The following is a 19,859-nucleotide window of genomic DNA, read 5'->3' as shown; positions in this document are numbered from 1 at the left end:
ACATCAAATTTTAGATAATTCCATACATCTGTCTGAAACATAATTTCTCTTAACTTACATAGTTTTCCTACTTTCCAGCTGATTGAATTCTAAACACAGAAGCCTAGTTGAGAGCTTCATTATTTAGTGTCTCAAGCAAAACTTTCACATAATTTCCCAAAATTAAACTTTCAAGTGCACATTAATAGCTCTGCTATATTTCTAAAAACTCACTGGCAAATGTGGACTTTATTTTTATTCTTTCTTTTTAAGCTAAACTTCAATCACCATGATGGAAAAGAACAGATTTTCACCAAATGTAATTTATCAATTACATCTTATTCAAATAAAATTATTTAAAACTAAATTACAAAGCTGGTTGAATGGCTGCAAAAACTTCCTAGTTAATCAATGTTAAAAAGTACACATAAGAGCAACTTACTCAAAACACGTAGTTACATGTTTTCTACTTATAATCAGTCTTTTCTTTTGCAGTCATCAGTCTGTAATGCATAGAGCATTTCAGAGAACTTATTGCTATTTATAATGCTCTGCTCTAAGTAAAAAAAGCTTTTGAAACATTAACTTAAACCTAAATAAACAGTAATTCATCTTCTAAAACAGCCAGCAGTCTATCACACCAAACCACCAGAATGCTATATATTAAGTCAAGTGCAGCTGTCAGCACTACACTGAAAACGTTGCAAAGTTTTACAAAAGATGTCTATATTATAACATAATGTGTAATTTTTTTTATCACAGTGGTTAATTTAAAATACAGTGTGCCTCCTCTCAGCCAGCATGGACTCTATACCAGGACTCAACATTTGTTATTCTTTCCAGTGAACACCATCCTCATGTCACTTCCTTACACAAATTTCAACACTCAGAATTCAAATATACCTTTCTTAATACTAACTAAAGGGATGACTTTTAACATCAAATTTAAAAAAACCCCACCTTCTTCCAAATCTGTGCCAATCATTTTGAATGGAAAGTATTTTTTATCCTTGGTCAAAGTAGCAATGAAAGAGTAAGGATACATTTAAAAGGAGCTAGGAAAGTGAGAGTCAGAAAGAAATGGAGTGCCCAAGAGAACAAAACAAACATTCTGAAAGGAGTTAGGAAGACAGGACTGTTACTGTTTGTGCTCAACTGCAACTCCAGCCACGTGCAACAGGAAGAAATTAAAAACTGGACAACAGGATGGAGAAATAAGATTGAAAACAACTTGGGGGAAAAAATATGTATGTGGGAAAGTAAAAAAAGCTTGGAAATATCCTCTAATCTCACTTAATGCCAAGAAGGAAAGCCCAGGGAGCATTTAGTGAGGAAGAAGAAAATACTGTATCTTGTTTCAAATCAAAACATGGAACAACATCTGTAACAAAACTACTGAATAACATCAGCCAAGAAATAAAAAGTTAAAAAAGAAATTAAACTCACAGAAATATTCTCTTGGATCATTAATTCTTCGTGATTTTATCTATTAGTTTACATTGTGAGATCTGTTTCATAAATTTAAGTTTGACAAAAGTAATCACAAGTAACATACCATTAACTTATCAACTCCTTCAGGTTTCGCTAACACTTATTTTACATGGTATATACTGGTTACAGTGGTGGATAGTTGTAGCACCTTCAAAAACTAACCAAAAGTGTACTATTCAAATTACTATGAATTTATGTAAATGCAGTCATGTCAAACTAAAAGAGAGCTTTTCTTGGCTGACGCTTTTTATCTGCAGTCCTGAAAACAGATAACTGCAACAGATAACTTCATTAGTCACAAGACAAATCTCTCACTTTGTAAGTAAGTCTTTCTGTAAACTTTAGATAATACCAGTAATTTAAGGACAAGGACAATCAAGGATCATCCACCCACGGAAATCACCCAGGGATCACGTTCATGCTTTAGCACCCTCCTGTGGCACACACCATGGTCCTTTCACTCCTGAATCCACCAGACACCCTCAATCTACTCCATCCAGGCAGGTCTCCTCACTACTCTCTTCCCTCTCCCTCAAACAGCAGACTCAATCTTTACCCTGTGTCTCACAGAGTAAACTGAACAAAGTTGGAAACTGCAACTATCACTTCTAAACCTATCTTACATACCATTAAAATAACTATCCAAATAGACTTTTAAAAAATATTTTTGTTCAACAAAAAGTACTGACACATACAGATTTCTAAAGTGCTTTGGAAATGCAAAGTTCTAAAGCACATCACTTTAAGTCATGCTTTATTCTGAAATCTTGCCATATAAGCACTCTCATGACTTACTGTTGTGAGAGGAACACAAGTTCATGATTCACTGAGCAAAGAAATTAAATATTTGTTCTATACTTTATAAGAAAAAATGCATCTAGCTTTCATATAGTTAACAGGCCTGCACATTCTTATTTCCAAATTTCCTGGCAAAGAACGCAGGATGCAAAGAACCACAAACCTCCACTTCACACTGAACAAATACTGAAGCATTGAGTGCCAAAGTAGTTCTTTTTGTGCATGTGAGTCCCAAAATCAGATGGTAAGCAGTAATAAAAGGTTTCAAAGAAACAATATACTGCATATTAAGGAATTACCACAGGACATGATTGTGGCAGTGCATCTCACTAATATGAGTCGTAACACAGTCACACAAGGATTTCTAAACATCCATGTTTTTAAATGTACTGACCATGCTCCCTACATTGCGACTTTTTGCATTTCTGGAAACACCACGTGGCAGTTTGAATTTCATCCTAACCCTGCTTCCCCTGTGAAAGCACACAGGCACAATTACATGTGGGTCAATATTTGTAGCAAATGACGAAAAGCAGGTTTTTTATCCACAGGTATTCTTTTTTTAAGCTGTTCCATACTCCAACAATCATTAGAATGAAAAAAATTTGGTTTAAGTCAAAAAAATACATAAAAATTATTGTAAAATAAAATTTAAAAGTTGCAATTTCAATGTGGCTAAAAAAAAGAGATGCAATACTTGAGATAGACAACTGTCCAGTAGCTCTCTGAAAAATACATTAGTAACAACATAGATGAAGAAAAAAGAGTAATTGTATTATGAAGCCAAAGGTTCATGCCAAAGCATAATATAAGGTATTTTAAAGTTATCAAATATATGTATAAGTTTACAATTTTCATAAAAACTCTAGATGACATAAAAAAACTCTAGTCACAGTACTATCATTTAACTCCTTATAAATCTTTTGACCATAAATGTCAAAGTCAAAGTTATCTACAAATTTAAGTTATGAGTACTTCATATAGACATACAGATGCAGATACCAAAGTGTGTTCTCCAACTAAAACTTAATATGTCACATAAAACCCAAGGATACTTCCACTTCTACTCTTCTTTTGTGGCAGAATTATAATCACATTATGTGCACACTTGCCTACCATTAACTCTCGCTCCTATTTGCAAATGTACTATATTACAGTCCTTAATCACTTTCAAAAAAAGATTATTTCATTAAGGTATTTTGGCAATGCTCATCAGTGTAGTATATAAATAAGATACTAATATACACACAGTATGTGTAGATACACTTATAGCCAGACCAACAGAGTTACATATGAGTTTCTGCATGTATACTTACATATTCATAAAATTTTGCTTGAAGAGTCAGATATCTAATATCATTATCTATAAAGACATTGTTTAACAATTTCTTCCATGAACAAAATATCCCTTAACTATCTTCATGGACAAAATTCATAATACAGTTTTTCCCCTAGATCCAAGCATGCAAAATAGATTTAAGAGAAGAAACATAGAGATCCCAAATACAGCACATTTTTTACAAGTAATCTGTGTTCCTGTAACTGACTTCGCAAAATAGTGTATCAATGTTTTTTGTGAGAAGTATTAAATAAGTTATATCTGTCCATGGTATTCACAGTGTTCTACTCAGCTAGAGAAGAATCTTAGTATCTAATCAAAATTTTGCATGTTGTATGTTTTAGGTCAGGGAGAAAGTTTTGCCTGTTACTGCTGCAACCAGCATCCACAACTTTTCATAATTAAGCCTGTAAATTAAAGATCGTTACCTGGATTGTTTATTCCCTCCATTCAAAATGACACTTCGGCGTGAAAAATTTTCCTGCCTGATTGGGGTTTTTAAACTGTATAGACATTTTAGATTTTTTTTAGTCTAGTAAAAAAGTGCTAAAAGCATACAATTAAAAGCACATTTATTAAGTAAGAATTGCTTGGTTTAGAAAAACAAGTAGAACTTTGATTTTTCTTTTACAATGCAAGCCGTCTTCACCACTACATCATTTTAGGTCCATCAGAACAGAAATGTGTTTGGATATTTAATAATACATTCTTCTTGTATCAAACTGAAGACTTCTTATACTCCAAGCACAAAATCTCTCCAGACCTAACAGGCATGATGTGACATAGCAGAAGACTAAATGCATTTCTTAATTCCTCCACAATAGGCCAAGTGGGTTTTTTTCTAGAATAAAAGTTTTACACTGCAATTAGGTGCTAAAGATGAACATAGACAGCAGCTGTTCACTTTCAGAGAGTTTTGATCAATGTAGATTGCTGATTACAACACGTAACCTCGACTGATATGTTGAAATAAAGAGCACAGCACTAATTTTCAAGACGTCACATCAAGACATTTACAGACAGGGACCATTTTCATTGTTTGCACATTCCTAAAATCTGAAAAGATCTTGAAGGCTAAAGCAGACACATAGAAAAGGCTGGGAATCACCAAGTTTCAAGGTTCTGTACTTTATCACTCTTTCCTTATCAATTCTGATTTACAGCTGCAGAAAGCAACCACGGAGAATAAATCCTAGCAGTAGCTTGGGGTTCTCTCCCAAAGGAAAAAAGACCTCCAATGAGGGGAACATTTCTCTTACACAGAACATCTGCATATTTTAAGTTTTCTGAACAAGAATAAATCCTCACAAAAATATTTTAACCACCTCTAAACTCAACTCCAAAAGTCCCAAAAATTGAGGGCCTCCAAAAGGAATTTTTGCTGACTGCTGCATCAGCAGCATGGAAGACAAAACTGCAGGAAAGAAAGACAAAGCACTGAAAAGGAATGGGTTTTTTCAGTTGAATTGAACAAAAACTCCAAGAGCTGCTCTTTGAGTCTAAAAACTGGCCATGTCCCACACAGTGCCGAGGAAACAAATATGCAGAAATAGATGGTGCATGTCACATCCCAGAGAACTGGAGCAGCACCAGCATAATTCTCTCTTCTTTTCTGGTCTCCACTCCCTTTATTCCGTCCCTCACTACTCTTATGCAAATTTTACACTTGGTTTAATACACTCCATTATGCTAAGTCCACCTAGCTACCCATATTCATATAACCAAACAATATATAACTCATCTAATATCTCAAAGCAGATACCAGCCACAGACCACTAGACCAGTTGAGTCCTTCCCTAGCCTTACTGCTGTTAAAATTGTCAACTTGAGGTGTTCCAACCTCTGTGTTAAGTTCAAAACACAAGAGCTTCCTCTCTTCCCCAGTGACAGGAGGGGAAAGTGGGAAGTACACTATTTTTGCCTTCCATATTATAGTCTCACATTGTTCCCCTACTGCAAGTGCCATTAGCCCAGAGCACCAGCCCTGCACCAGTATACACATCAAAGAGAATCATAAAATCAACATGAGCAAGTTTTCTCTTATACTTCCAAGTATGCAAGGAGATGTTCAGTTTCCTAGGGCTGCTTAGCCCACAACCATCCTGAACAAGCTTTAAAAAATGCTTTTTAAGTCTACCCAAGAAATGCTTTTACAGGCACCATTATATAAATTTTTGGTGCCATATTTTAGCCCACAGAAGAAATATGACTTGGGTAACCCTAAATAGCAGAGAAAATTAGTTCAATTTATAGACACCTTCTTGTATGAAAATCATATTAGATGATCCAAAAGCTCCCATTAATGTTAAAATCCTATTCATTCAAGACAGCAGGAAGCTTTTTCAATAATTTATTCCAATCTTGACTACTGAATAGTGCCAAAAAAAAAATAGTGGCAAAACTAGAAGATGATCAGAAATATAAGTGAGATACCACTAGGATGACAAAATACAAAGGAAAATGAAAGCAAAATGACAAAAACAAAAAGCAAGCTACTTTTTAAAAACAGCATCTTCAATACAAAAAAAAAATATATAGCTTTCAAAGAGTGCAAGCCATAGCATGACCAATCCCTTGGCTTAACCTAAGAAAGAAAAGAAAAGCAGAAGACATTGCCCATATTCTCTGATATATCTCTTCTGCTATGTCAAACTCAAATGCGTGGTTGCCTCTATAAGGTTTTTAAAGGGATCATAATTTACCAACTGGCTTATGATATATATGATATATAAGTTTACTGAAATAGTTTGGATGAAGTTATGAAAACTGGTCTCTGAACAATAGCCAAACCAAGGAGCATGAGAAAATTCCCATTAACATCTTGCAGCAATACTTCAATCAACTACAAAATACTAAGTGGAACTGTACCTAGTGGTAGATCTTAGTTCCAGCATTATTAAATGGAAAAAAAAAACCTTACTCACATTTGACAGTAAATTTTAATTTGGCATCTGAATGTAAAAGTACGTCCAATAACATATTTTGATCATATAAAGGCAATTATATACATAGCTATTACTAGATACATATTAAATACTGCAAGACCCATAAAATTTATTGGAAACAGGTTTCTCCCCACACTAATGTACAGTAATTTAGATGAGTACCTTTTAAACCATCTTTATATCCCACAGAAACCAGATGCCAGTGTGCACCTCAGACACATCAGGAAGAACTGGATGCAACAGAACCACGAGACAATGTAAGTAGAATGAAGAAGCTATGTCAGAGCATTTCAGATAAGCAGTGAAAGGTATCTGTTACCTCGACATACAGAGCAAGGTTTGGCTTTTCCTTTTCTTCCTCTCGCACTTTATTTCTAGAGGAAGGAGCTTTGATTCTCAGTATTACCTCTCAAGCAGATTTGAGACATTCTCTAACTCAGGGTGGTAGGTTGGGGGAAAATAGTGTGAGGAAACTAAATTCAATGAGCATTTTGCTGAAATCCAAACAGGTGGATTATTGTTGCAATATTACAAAATACCACCATGAGTGTATAACAGCAGCTTGTTATGAGATATTCAGTAAAATATTTTATTGAATAAGAGTACAACAAAACCAGCTATAGCACACCATGCCCCTCAGAGAATCGTGAAATCTACCTGTTACCCACATGGTATTCTGTGTAAATGTCACTAAGTACAGAATTAAAATGGTTAAGTACTTTCAAATTAATCCCTAGCCAAGCAAACTATTGGTTTCAGAATTTCATTAAGAGCAATACTTATCACAGCAATGAAACACACTGGGTAAAGCTACTGAACTACACAAGTTGTGACAATGGGAGAAGCTGCTGGGCCACAGACAAGGTGAGGGAAGGGCCATGGACAGCGGGGGTGAGATGGGCAGCCTTGGGGGACAATGACATGGCAGACTTCTCAGCAGCTACAGCAAGGGCAGTGAAGCAGCAACACTGCTGTCCCTCAGCTGATCTCCTACAGTGACAAGCAGCCTTCTGCACACCCTACAAAAGACAGCGCCTGGCCCCAGTAAGAATGAAAATGAGGTGTCCACATAGCAAACACCAACAGGGAACTAGGTTCAATAGAACAGACTCTAAACCCCAGAGCATTGCCTCTGAATTTCTGTAGAGACTATAGTTTCTATATATAGACTATAGAGACTATAGCACTAGAGACTATAGTTTCAAAATTTGGTAAGCTCATCAGTTGCATTAGGGACTTTTCCACCAACTTACATGTAGCTAGAAGATCGTCTCAGCTGCTGTTACACAGGAATAAAAGAACTGATTTACTGAAAATGTAACTCAATGTGTGGGGACATAATATCTGCAGCCTCACACACAAAAACAAACAAACCACCAAAACCACAATGTGAGCCCTCTTTTCACTCAAATTTCAAGGTACATTATTGCTAATCAGTTTTTTCTCCAAGTCTTAGACTATAGCAAAAAAATAACAGTGGAGTGACATGGACATCGCCATGGTCATTTAAATTCATATTACAAATGACCACTCTCTATGTTAAATGGAGTATATAGCTTTGTTCTCATGAAAGGGGCAGTTTTAATTAACAGACTTGGGAAAGCAATGGCTTAATAAAATGGATCATAAATGGCATGACATTCCAGCAATGGATTGATCTGAGTCTTAAATATTTAAGATTCTAGTGAGAGTATAAAGCGGTTTTACAGATATATATGAGAATCTTCAGATAAAACATCAAATATTTAAACAGAACATGAAGTAACATTTTCGGAAATTAAAGCTCCCAAAAGAATAAACAGAAAAACATGACAAAAGTAGCATTCCCAAGAGGGTAAAGAAAAGGGAATTTTTCCTAAAATAAGCTGGTATTCATTAAAAACTTATTAATGTTAGAGTTTATGAACAATTTCATTTATAAGCAGAAGTATGATAAAGACTATTATTTGCATTTTTACTGCCAGAAAAAATACCAACGTCAAAAATCTCCATGCACACTATCTCTGCAACCAAACTAAATGAAAGTACTTTGAAACTCCCACAGGAAAGAGTGCAAGTGTTCACTTTTTTTAAATTATGAGATTCATCCAAATAGAAACCAAAATTGAATTTTTATCACGAAAAACTAACTCAAAGAGACAGTACTATACAACTTAGTTTTTCAGATAATACTTGTCAATCCTTGAAACTCATTAATCTTGAAGAAATAGTATTTCCAACTACTGTAAGAATTGGAAAAAGTTACCTTTGTCTTCTAATCAACTACTATGCTAATTTTCAGCCTAGTTTAGATCAGTATTTTGAATAGAGCAAATATTTATAGCAACTGGTTCAGGACTGCAGAAGCTTATAAGGGTTGGGTTTCTGATGGGGAACCTGCTTATACTACTCGTATCTCACACTCCTTTATTTAAAACAAAATCAATTATGCAATAGCTCCAATAAATCTATATTAACATTCAAAATGAAGCAGCAATTGAAGCACTGTGGGTTTGTTAAACCAAAGAAGTGGTTGAAGCAGGGAAGGGGAGTCTGCAAAGGCAAAGAATAAGCTGAGCAGCAGAACAGCACCTTACAAAGCAGCAAGTATGACAGCAAGTGGTGATGCGAAGTACATGGTGAAGAGAAAGTTGAAAATAGGTTTAACTGCCTGAGAAACCGCCTGAGAGATCTCTTAATTTGGATAATGTCATAGCCTACCAAACTGCAATATACATGAGCCGACCTGCATGGCAATAAGCATTCCTGTCCTACTCCCTTCCACATCTTCCTGCCTGCTCTCTACCACTGCTAAAACAAGATCTGAAACAGCAGTGCAAGAAAAAATTATTAAAAAATCTCCACACCATGCAAGACTTTTCTGCTGCTCATCTAGAATCTTTACCAAATAATCGGTATATAGTTAAAACCAAGCAGCACCACACTTCAGTATTTGCTTTTACATACACGGTGCCTTCAGTACCAGAACAGATTTTTTTGAACAGGCTGCACACACTGCAGTGAACCAAAACCAGAGCAAAGCAAATTATATGTTTGGGAATATACTTGTGTTTCTTAAATTGCAGGAAAAAAAGGGGATGATTTTGCATGAATAAAACCATTTCTTACTCAGTAACAGCAGTAAAACTGACATGAATTTATATTCAAGAACAGAAATAAATATTAAATGCAAGAAGTTATATCAAGTCAGCACAAATGACAGGATCACACCACCTGAATTCATTACAAGACAGTTCAATGATGAAAAAAATCAGGTACAAAGGAAGTTTTAATGCTATTATGACCTTAATGTGTTTACAAGGCTACTTTATAAATCACTTAGAGACAGGAATGAAAACTGAAAGAGCAGACCACTCACTTAAGTATGTCCTTGCTTTCTGCCTATATGAGATTGTTATACACAACACTTTACACAAATCCAAGAATTTTATTTTTTTTTTCCCAAAAGAAAAGGCAAAACTATAAAATAATAGACTGTGACCTGTTAAAGACACAAGTATCACTGTCTGGAATTTTAACCAGGTAAAGATATCCAAGAATATTACAGTCATAAAATGTAAAATGTCATACACTAAACCTTTTAGGTGGGCAAAGCTTACAGGTCAGATATCAAAAATGCTAGGACAGAAAAAAAAATAACTTAACCACTAAGATCATTTTAAGATGATGAAAAAGAAGTAGTAAGAATGGAACATGTATGTGTGATGCTGTTTTGAACCAAAGCAGGACAGGACAAACTTGAAGGAAGGACACTACCCTCTGAAAAGCACAATCCCACCACACCACGCTTCCTTAATGCTCCTGTTAGAGTGGAATCTCACAAGCAGGGGATCTCTTTATAACTGCTAGCTGCAATTCCTTCAGCTTTCTATCTCCTCACAGCAACTGCATCATTTATACTGGAACCAACAAACCATCTACCAGTTGTTTGCAACAAAAGATGAGAAAGGAGCATTTTAGATTGTTCTCTACTAAGGTGAACTCAGAAGCCCATTAAATCTGAAATAATGAAATGCCAGTGTCAGCAGAATATAAAAAATACTTCAAGAACCAGAATCCATATTCTATTAACAAGTAACACCCACAGAACTCCTATCAGTCCCACTGGTTCCATGGACAGGATAGGATCTTGGCATTAGTATAACCATCAGATTGGTTTAATAATGTGGAAAGACATTTAGTATTTGTTTCAAATTAGCTGCAGTTTACCTTTAAATAGAGTCAGAATCTTATAACTGCATCCTAAACTAAGAATCTGGGCCAGAATCATCAACCTCTAGCCAGGTCCAGCACAGGCAAAGGGAAAATGAGTGCTCATGAGCTGGCAATTCTGAGGCAAGTCTGTCCCTCCCAATTCACTGAGTCACGCCCTTGAGGTCTCATAGCCTTGATACTTGCTTTTAGTACATGATCAAGATGAAAGTGGTGGAAAAAGAAATACTTAGTTAGAAGCACAAAAGTTCACTTCCAGATTTCTGAAAATTTGTATTTTTTTATTTCTCTTTCAAATGAAGTTTTCCAATGTTCCTGAAAGCAGCACAACTTTATTCTGTCTGATGAAAGCACTCTGCTGTTTCACACACAAGAAAACATCCACCTGGAAAAAAAATGTGGCCACAAGACACCCAAGATCTGAGCATAGTCAGTTCTCTCCCTCTAAAGAAAATCTCCCTGGTGGTGTCCTCTAGCCAGAGGACTCATGTACCTTATTAGGCACTTCAGAGAAGACAACAGCAACGCTGCTGAGGAAACACAGCCAGGAGCACAGTCCAGAGCAGAGAACCAGGCATCCAAGCTACACCCACAGAGGAGCAGTTCAATTACATACAGCTCAATACTGAGTACGACCAAAAATGTAAGGGCCCTGCTTTGACAAGCAGGAAAATATTGCCCTGTGCTGTTCCAAATGCAGTATCTCGTTTGGGATTTTTTTTTCCCCAAGAAAAAAAGAGGCACTAAAAACACCATATTTGCATCAAAAATGCCAGAAGTTAAATGACTGAGCAGCTATAGCATATTCTTTTTTCAAGCTGATGAGTTATACAGACACCAGTAGAACTGAATCTCTGACTTTCCTACAACTATATGCACAGTTCACTTGGTTTTATTTGACTTAGAACAGAAGTGCTTAAACAATTGGTATATGGGTAATAAACTACAGTTTTATAAGCCACATTTATGAGAGGAATACTCTTTGATATGCAATAAATTAAGAATAGATTATAGTATCTTGACCTTTTGATTACGGTCCTGAGAAGGGAAAGTTAACTGCAGAAGATTTAGCATCAGCAACAACTAGAGGATTTCAGATGAAAAGAACTGGTGCACACTCGTAACTACATAAAAGATATGTCCACCATTAACTCCATGCCACACAATTGCTTTCAACTTTTATATGGATACAACAACCATACTTCATTTTTGTACAAGTCAAGCAAAGTAGAACATCCTTAACAGAGCAGGAAATGAAGTTTTAGTCATTGCACAAAATAAATCAACAAAAATGTAATGTCTGTTGATGACAATGAAACCACCAGCACATGCATTTAGGACTCTGATCTATTCTGTCCACCAGATGCTCTCTCTTTGTGAAAGGCTGGTAAAAAGCATTAGAGTTCATTGTGGCTTAAGCAGATTTCTTTCATGCTGTTAAGTATTTTTCTAAAGTTTTACTGCAAAATCTTAATGTTCTTAAGGATCATAAGCAAATATCTACGATGAACAACTTATAACCCACAGGCCATATGCAATGTGGCAGGACAATTCATCTAGCTCGTTCCCTTTGGCCGCCTCTCCTAAGAACCTCAGCTGCACACCAGATGACTGCAGTGAAGCAGGCAGTCTGCTCCCCACAGTCATTTTATCTAGGGGGCTTGTAGCCTCTCCCCCATCATATAATAAGCCCATCTTTAAATGCATGCTGGGAAAAGGGTTGAAGAGCTTCCAGGAAAGATGTCCACTTCCCACTGCCAGCACAATGCCTTTATCCCACAACATCATCAGTGTCCACATCTGAGGAACATATGTGAAGATCATCATCAAGAACAGGCTGAATGAGTTGTATGGAGTCAGCAGCACACTCCTGGTCTGCCTTCTTTCTCAGGTCTTCACCAGGCACTGCTGGGTAAATCTGCAGGGTAGAAAGCTTAAACACCTGGAATCCAGTAGAGATACAGGAAGGCAGAGACTTCCAGAAGGCACAGATCTACACACATATACAACACAATCCAGATGATACTCACCTAAAGAAAGTGTTCCAGAAGCTGTGAAATATGACACTCTCCTGCCACTGGGAATGAAAAACAAACCTGAGAGCAGCCCACCCATGCTAGGACTGAAACACTGCTGTCGACTGTGCTCCCCATAGCTGACAGCAGAGCAACACTGATTGCACTGATCAGGAGGCCTCTCACCTCCTAGAACTGCATTAAAAAAACACTGCAGCTCTTTGAAAAGTAGTCCCACATTACCAACACACTTCTAGAATACCAGGACTAATGATCTTCAGGCTGAATTCTAAGTAATCACATATTACTGCCGCTACAGCAGCTGTTAATTAATTTCCAGAAACCCTAAACTAATTTGAAACACCAAGTAACTTTGAGAGGTTAGCAGGCCTAACAGGCTTTGATATCTAATGAAACTAAAAGACATTTTCAGCTTTAACTGAAAATACTTGCAAATTGAATAACTCAAATCAATAGGACCCTTTATGTAACAATCTTCCAGAAGCATGATTCACATATATAAAATAAAAAGGGAAAAGCAGCTTTGCATTGTTCATCTTCCAATTAGGTGCAATACATAAGGACTTCAACTGAAAATTAAGCATAACCTCATAGCACTCTGAGCTCTGTAGACCTTTGCACAAGTAAAGGAAGGCAAAAGGATCTCTTGAAGCCAAGCTGAGGGCCTCAGAACATGGTTTCTTAGCAAGTCATTGGCAGAACCACTAAACAAACATGCCAGAGGAGAGGGAAGAAAAAAAAAATCATATTTCTCAATAGAGGAATGAAGTTTGTTCAATTTTCTCCAGAGGCAAAGAAATAAATACTTACATTTGAAATTGCATTTATATTTACATTCATGCTTTTATAACAGTTGGATGGTCCAGAGTATTAATAACACAATACAATTTCTCCAATAACACAGTGCAATTTCTCTCACATTCTATGGCCTGTAAAGAGGGAAGACAATGACTTTTCCTTAGAAAAGAAAACACACATTTAAACCTGAATATTTACCCATTCTTTTGGAAGAAGTGAAGCTCACCTGGATTGAACCTATTTTTATCCGTAAGTGTTCAAAACAAAACACAATCTACATCAGCTGTGCATCAAAATTATTTAGCAGGGACCACTCTTCAAGCACAGGTATTGCAGAGGTAAGTCACAAGCAATAGGTGAGTAAAGGGAATTCTTTTGCTTAAGTTGTATCAAAGAATTTATAATTCAATTATATGCTTTCAGAGAAAATACTACTCCTTCCAAAAAGAGCAAGCTATAATTCCAAAGTATGCTTTGTACTGAAAGAATTAAGAGTATTCTGTCTTTTGGAATTTTAAGATCCTTTTACCAAAGGTGAAAAAATTGCAGGATTTTTCCACTACAAAATCTGTAATCATGACCATTCTCAAATAGTAGGTTCTGCTGTAATGAGGAGCTAAAACACATTCCAACAAATTTATCTATGCTTTAATCTATCAACAAATGAGGAAAACCTACTTCCTCTCCAAGGAAATATTTTTAAACGCATTACCTCAGCTCATTCTCCATTAAACCACAGAAATCCAAACTCTTCACCCAACTACATGAAACAAAGTTGGATTGTAGGGTTCTGATTTGATGTCAGCTGGATTGGGACAAATCTGGAATTATTCCAAAGTAAATCAATTGAAGCAGTCCAGGCCTACACCGGGAAATCTGAATCAGAATATGACCCTAAACTTCTAGGAATTATGCCAAAGATGATATAGAAACCCTTTCTCCCTGTACCTGGGAACAAAGACACTGACTATTGGCATTACATTTCCTTGCTGTAAGTAGGTCAAGGAAAAAGTTGAATAAAGATCAGTAAATGGACAGGGATTACTCTTAATCTTTCTACTTTATACAACTACACATCAGAATCTACACAATGTACACATGAATCTACACTTATATCTACACATCAGAACAGGTCCTCTGTACTTCATAAAAACAAATACACCATTGACATATTAGTAATTTTATTTCTCCTAGTAAACCTATTTACTGGAACATACATCAGCAATGCTGTGGTATCTGAGTTTCAACTCTTATATTGCAGAAATCATTGTCAGTCTCTGTTCCAGTGCAAATGGGTTCCTTTCCAAAATTTAGGAGTACCTACCATGAGATCACTCCCAAATACTAATTTACTGAATTAACCACAGCAAAAAATAGACCAAACAACCCTTTCTACCTGGTGCACCACCATGAACAGCGAAGACATCCTCTGGTAGCCCTCTTCTAAAAGCAGCTGGTATAGGTTTAAACCCTGAGCTGCCTAACAGCAAACGCAAGTTGAGTCTCATCAGTGATATGCCAGCTTCTGCTCTCCAAATGCTTAGTACATACCAAAGGGAAGTAAAAGAATTGTGGCAGGGAGGAACAGATCTGCTGGCTGGCTAGCACAGACCAATTCAGTTAGTTTCCTGGCCAGAACTATCCTGCAGTACACTGCAGGATATCACCTGCATATCACCCCCCTCTCTGTCTCTATGTATAGTCTCACAACACGAACTTACCAACAAAACACTTGTAATTATCTTTCTAAGAGTTGGCATTTAGGTTACTCATATATTTCAAAAATCATTATGTATTAACACATGTTTCTGGCAAGAAGAGCTGTTTTTCCAGCTAATTTTGATGTGATAATAAAAGTACGACATACAAAATGACATATGACAAACCTTTTGGAAGTACTAAAAGGTGACAGTTTGACAAAGTTTTCTTGAACATGATCACTCAAAGTAGATCTTATTAAATTCATGTTCCTAGACACACAAACCCTCTTTGAACTCACACATCCCAGAAGCAGTAAACATCTTAACAAAGGTAAACTGAAATATATAAGCATATGCAAATCACTAGCATTAGTTATGTACTAGTAGGGGTTTTTTTACCTAACTTGTTGACTCTTTGGAATTTTTTTCCAGAAATATAGCATATTAAGCCACACCAAAAGCAATTCCATTGCATTCACATTCAAATCCATGACTTTGAGACCCACAACATACTCTACAGTTCTAAAATACAAGTTAAATCAGTCAATGCTGCATTAGCTTTAATATTTAAATTATGCCATCTATTTCCTTGCTATAATGTTGGTTTACTGTATGCAATCCCTTCAGTTCCCTAGCAGCACAGCCATTCCATCAAAAAATTACTGGATATTTCATAGCTGGTACGGAACAAAACTATTATTTACATTTCAACAATGCACTTTCTAACTGGTACTCTGCCAGGAGCTCAACCTGACATTCAGCTTCCAAGTTCATTTTGCAGGCTAGAAACCTCTTATGTAGAAAGCTCATCTCTCCACACAGCATATTCAGGCAATTTGCTTTATAACATTCATACTCTTGAACTTTCTAGAATACAGCTGTAGTATGTAGTATAAAATAATCTGAGGTCTGCAGTTTCCTAGTGATCACAGAATGTGTGAAGATGGGTCCATTAAAGAACTCCAGAAAAAAAATGGTTTTGTTTGAGGCAAGCAAATTAAATACACATTAACTACCATTCAGCTGGGTGACAGTGCCTGCCCACAAAGCAATCAGGACATGGCCCTTGCCTGCTCTCACTGCCTTACTAACTGGATTGACATGAAACTATAGCCAGTGCAAAACAACTGTTTGCAATGTACTGGGCGCAATCCAGATTTCCTGCCCTAGCTGCTCCTTCTTGCTATCAAGCAATAATGAAATAAGTCAGATGGAAAGTTGACTTTAACAGGCATAAATACACAGACACACATATATATACCCACACAAAGGTACTTCTCAAGAACAAGCTCCTGTAGCAGTGCAGTGCAACAGGTACGTGGGGTTGCTGCTTCCTCATGTGCTAAGGAACATCACAATCCCCCAGGCAAAGCAATCTAGAACTACAAAGTAGAAAATAAGGAACTACAGTTTTAAACGAGTAAAAGGAGGAACATGGGCCTCCTCCAAGACAAACACTCTTCCCCTCCACATGGGCAACACTACTGAACTGTCAACATTTGAACTACTTCACAGGCAAAGTGGGATAATCACAGATTTTAGGTGTCAAAAGGTGTAAGAGGCAGCTTACTGGAGTGAAATTGTCTTGTGGGCCAGAATTCATACAGAGATGAGCACAGAAACAAGATGCCTCATGCTGAGAAGAGAAGCACCTGCTTTTGGTTAAAACAAATAATACTTATCTTGTTAACACAAGCATTTGGCATAGGTTTATTAGTTTTCACGTGCACGAATAAAGAGAAGTGTGCATATCTGGGGGTCAAAAAGCTCTTGACTTACATAATTTGATTTCCAATTTTTCTTTTCTTTTCTAAATGGAACATGACTTACCAGTGGCAAGTTGCAGTCAAATTCTAGAATCAGTTTTAGAGAATGCTGTGGAAGTGAAAATAAGATAGGGAGTGGGAGGGAGACAGATAAATGGGTTGACTGTTACTTGTGCCCTATTTGGTAACAGTATGTTCAACAATATAACAGTTTCCACAACTAATGGGGAACTAATGCCTCAGTCAGAACACACTCTCAAACACAGCTGGCACCTTCTATGCCAACAAATCTCCAATTCTAATACAATCCAGTTCAGGAAAATTCTTATAGGTTGCTATCTATCTCTTGTTTTTAGAAGCAGTAGCCCATGTGCAACAAGCTCATAGCACTTAAACTTTCAGCAAATGAAAATAAATACTTTCCATCAGCAAAGAGACTATTGGGGAAAAAAAACCAAACATGTTTATAAAAATTTATTGACTCAAAACTAAATTTTGAGGTTCTATTTGAAGTTCTACCATGCTATTTCCCAAACAACCCAGCTTTGAAGATGAACCCATTCTGCTGCTTCACTTTCTATGTTGAGTTGCCAATGTTAAAAATGCCAAGTGCATTGGCATGGCATTGCAATATAGACACCAGGTCTTGGACACTCTCTAGTTCCAAAACACAATTCTTGGAAAAAAATAAAGCACTGGCTATAGTTCAGAAAGATCAGTTCAGTAGGTCAGCTGAAAGCTACTCAATATGTAATTTAGTGGAAATTAGTGGAATGAGACTGATCAGACAAGGATGCTCACACAACATGTGGATGAGTGAAAAGATTCCAGAAAGAAGAGGAATCAACTTCTACAGCCAAGAGTCAAAGCCCAATTATAGTCAAACTGGAATTCTAAGTAGAAAGGAGAAATCTAACTAAGAAGTCAGTGCCCACAGTTTAAGTATTTTAAATAAACCCAACATACATAAAAGAACAGGATAAGGAAAAAATAGGGGAATTAAAGAAAAATAAAGTACTGAGTACCACAGATTAACTTAAGAGTGTCTGCCCAAAAGAACAAGGCTTTTAAAAAGTACAAATCCAAAACATATGTCACATAAAGCACTGATTTCTGTTGAAATACAAGTTGATCCAGAAAACAGCAAGCCCCATATCCATATCTATTTTAGAACAAAACCATGCAATAACTGTCTTTTAGTAATCTGCTTTGAAAATATTTTTTCAAAGCATAGGAGAAAATAATAACATATTAAACTACTAGGTCTGAAATACTATGACAGATCCAATAAATTCAGCCCTATGCAGGATTCCCAAAAGAATATACATACATGGAAAACTACTCCAACACATCTAAAATCAGGATTACTTTTTTCCAAAATACGGCATCCTAAAAAGGTCCCACCAAAATAAGTGAGATATTTCTCAGCTAGTCAGGTGCTCCAAAGCAAACAAGTGGAGTTCTTCATGTAAGCATACTACCCTCACCTGATTAAACAATCTATCTAGAATTACCTGTGAATATATGAAAGCTTAAAGGATCACCGTCACTACCCCAAAAAAACCTACTTCCTGTCTTGGGGTGACTTCACATCCATCAGTTTTCTTTAATCTCTTCTCACCTAACCCATCTGTCCATTTAGGTGCCTCAGTATTCCTTCACCTACTACACTCATCCCCATTACCCTTTGCTACTTGAGAAAGAGAATTCCAACTGAGGTTCTACATAAGACAAACAAACTTCAGACGTCATGCTCCAAACAAGTGTCTAGTACTAAGCTAACAACACCATAAATGTGATACAAATTCTTTTGTGCCTACTTTTGTCAATATACTTGGGACACTATGGCAAGTCAGAGTGGGCTACAGAAGAGCTTTCGATTGCATGATATGCACACTTCAGTCTGGCTGCCTCAAACTTTACCAGCTAAAGGAAGAAAATTGAAGCTGCTGTCTCTGCAGCTGTAAAGCTTCTCAACAGCCTATAGAAAGGTCATACACTGAGGTACAGTACCAGCACCACACATGCATTTAAAAAAAGACATCAGACCCCAAACCTGGGGCACTGATTTGGCAGTTAAAAGAAAGTTCATCTACACTGTGTACAAAGAATTGAGATATTAATGTATATAATCCACATTTACACATAAGTAAATATATTTCTGGTCCTTCTTGAATTTAAAGGACAATTAAACTGGTTTTTTGGAGGGCAATAAGTTGTTTAAAACTTGAAAAATGTTATTTCCTTTTTGGCAAGGGCATGTTTCCCAACACACAGCTGACATCTTCAAAAAGGCAAAGAGCCAGTCTAAGCCAATATACTCAAATACTAATAAAAAACCTCAAACAATTCTTAATTCTAAATACTTAAATTATAGAATAGCAAAAAGGGAACTTAGGATAGATGACAAGATGCCTAGTCAGCCTAAGACAAACCAACTGCATTAGTGTACTAAAAGATTGAAGTATTATGAATTATGGCGAGGCAGCTAGGGAACCTGAGGCCTTGAACAGCAACCAAACCCCAACAGTTGGCAGGCATTATTAATTCTGAAAAAGAGTTGTTTTTAAACAGCAATTCTCCACTGAGATGGCAGCTAAAAAATAATTCAGCCATGTCAAGTTAGCTTTTTAGCTACCAGCACTGCATTATGAGGGCTGTCTTTAAATCATTTTTTGCAAACCGAAGAAAACCACCAGTTTAGAAAGATGGTTCAGGCAAGAGAAAGAACAAGACATCAGGAATTTGAGCTTTACTTCCAAAATGTGAAAAGCAGAACCTTCTCGTTGTCTACC

General features: G+C 36.6%; 1 protein-coding gene across 1 annotated transcript in view; it reads right to left on the bottom strand.

Annotated features, from left to right (window-relative positions):
* Nucleotides 1-19,859, bottom strand: part of VPS13B (vacuolar protein sorting 13 homolog B) — a 429,788-nt gene that overhangs the window by 392,843 nt on the left and 17,086 nt on the right. The window contains exon 4 of the mRNA XM_066334019.1: nt 17,129-17,173. Within this exon, the coding sequence (XP_066190116.1) occupies nt 17,129-17,173 (45 nt within the window). The remainder of the gene's footprint in view (nt 1-17,128; nt 17,174-19,859) is intronic.

This window comes from Sylvia atricapilla, chromosome 1 (genome assembly GCF_009819655.1).
Source record: "Sylvia atricapilla isolate bSylAtr1 chromosome 1, bSylAtr1.pri, whole genome shotgun sequence".
Lineage (NCBI taxonomy): Eukaryota > Metazoa > Chordata > Aves > Passeriformes > Sylviidae > Sylvia > Sylvia atricapilla.
The sequence above is the reverse complement of the archived record's forward strand: the minus strand, read 5'-3'. Positions and strand labels throughout refer to the sequence as shown.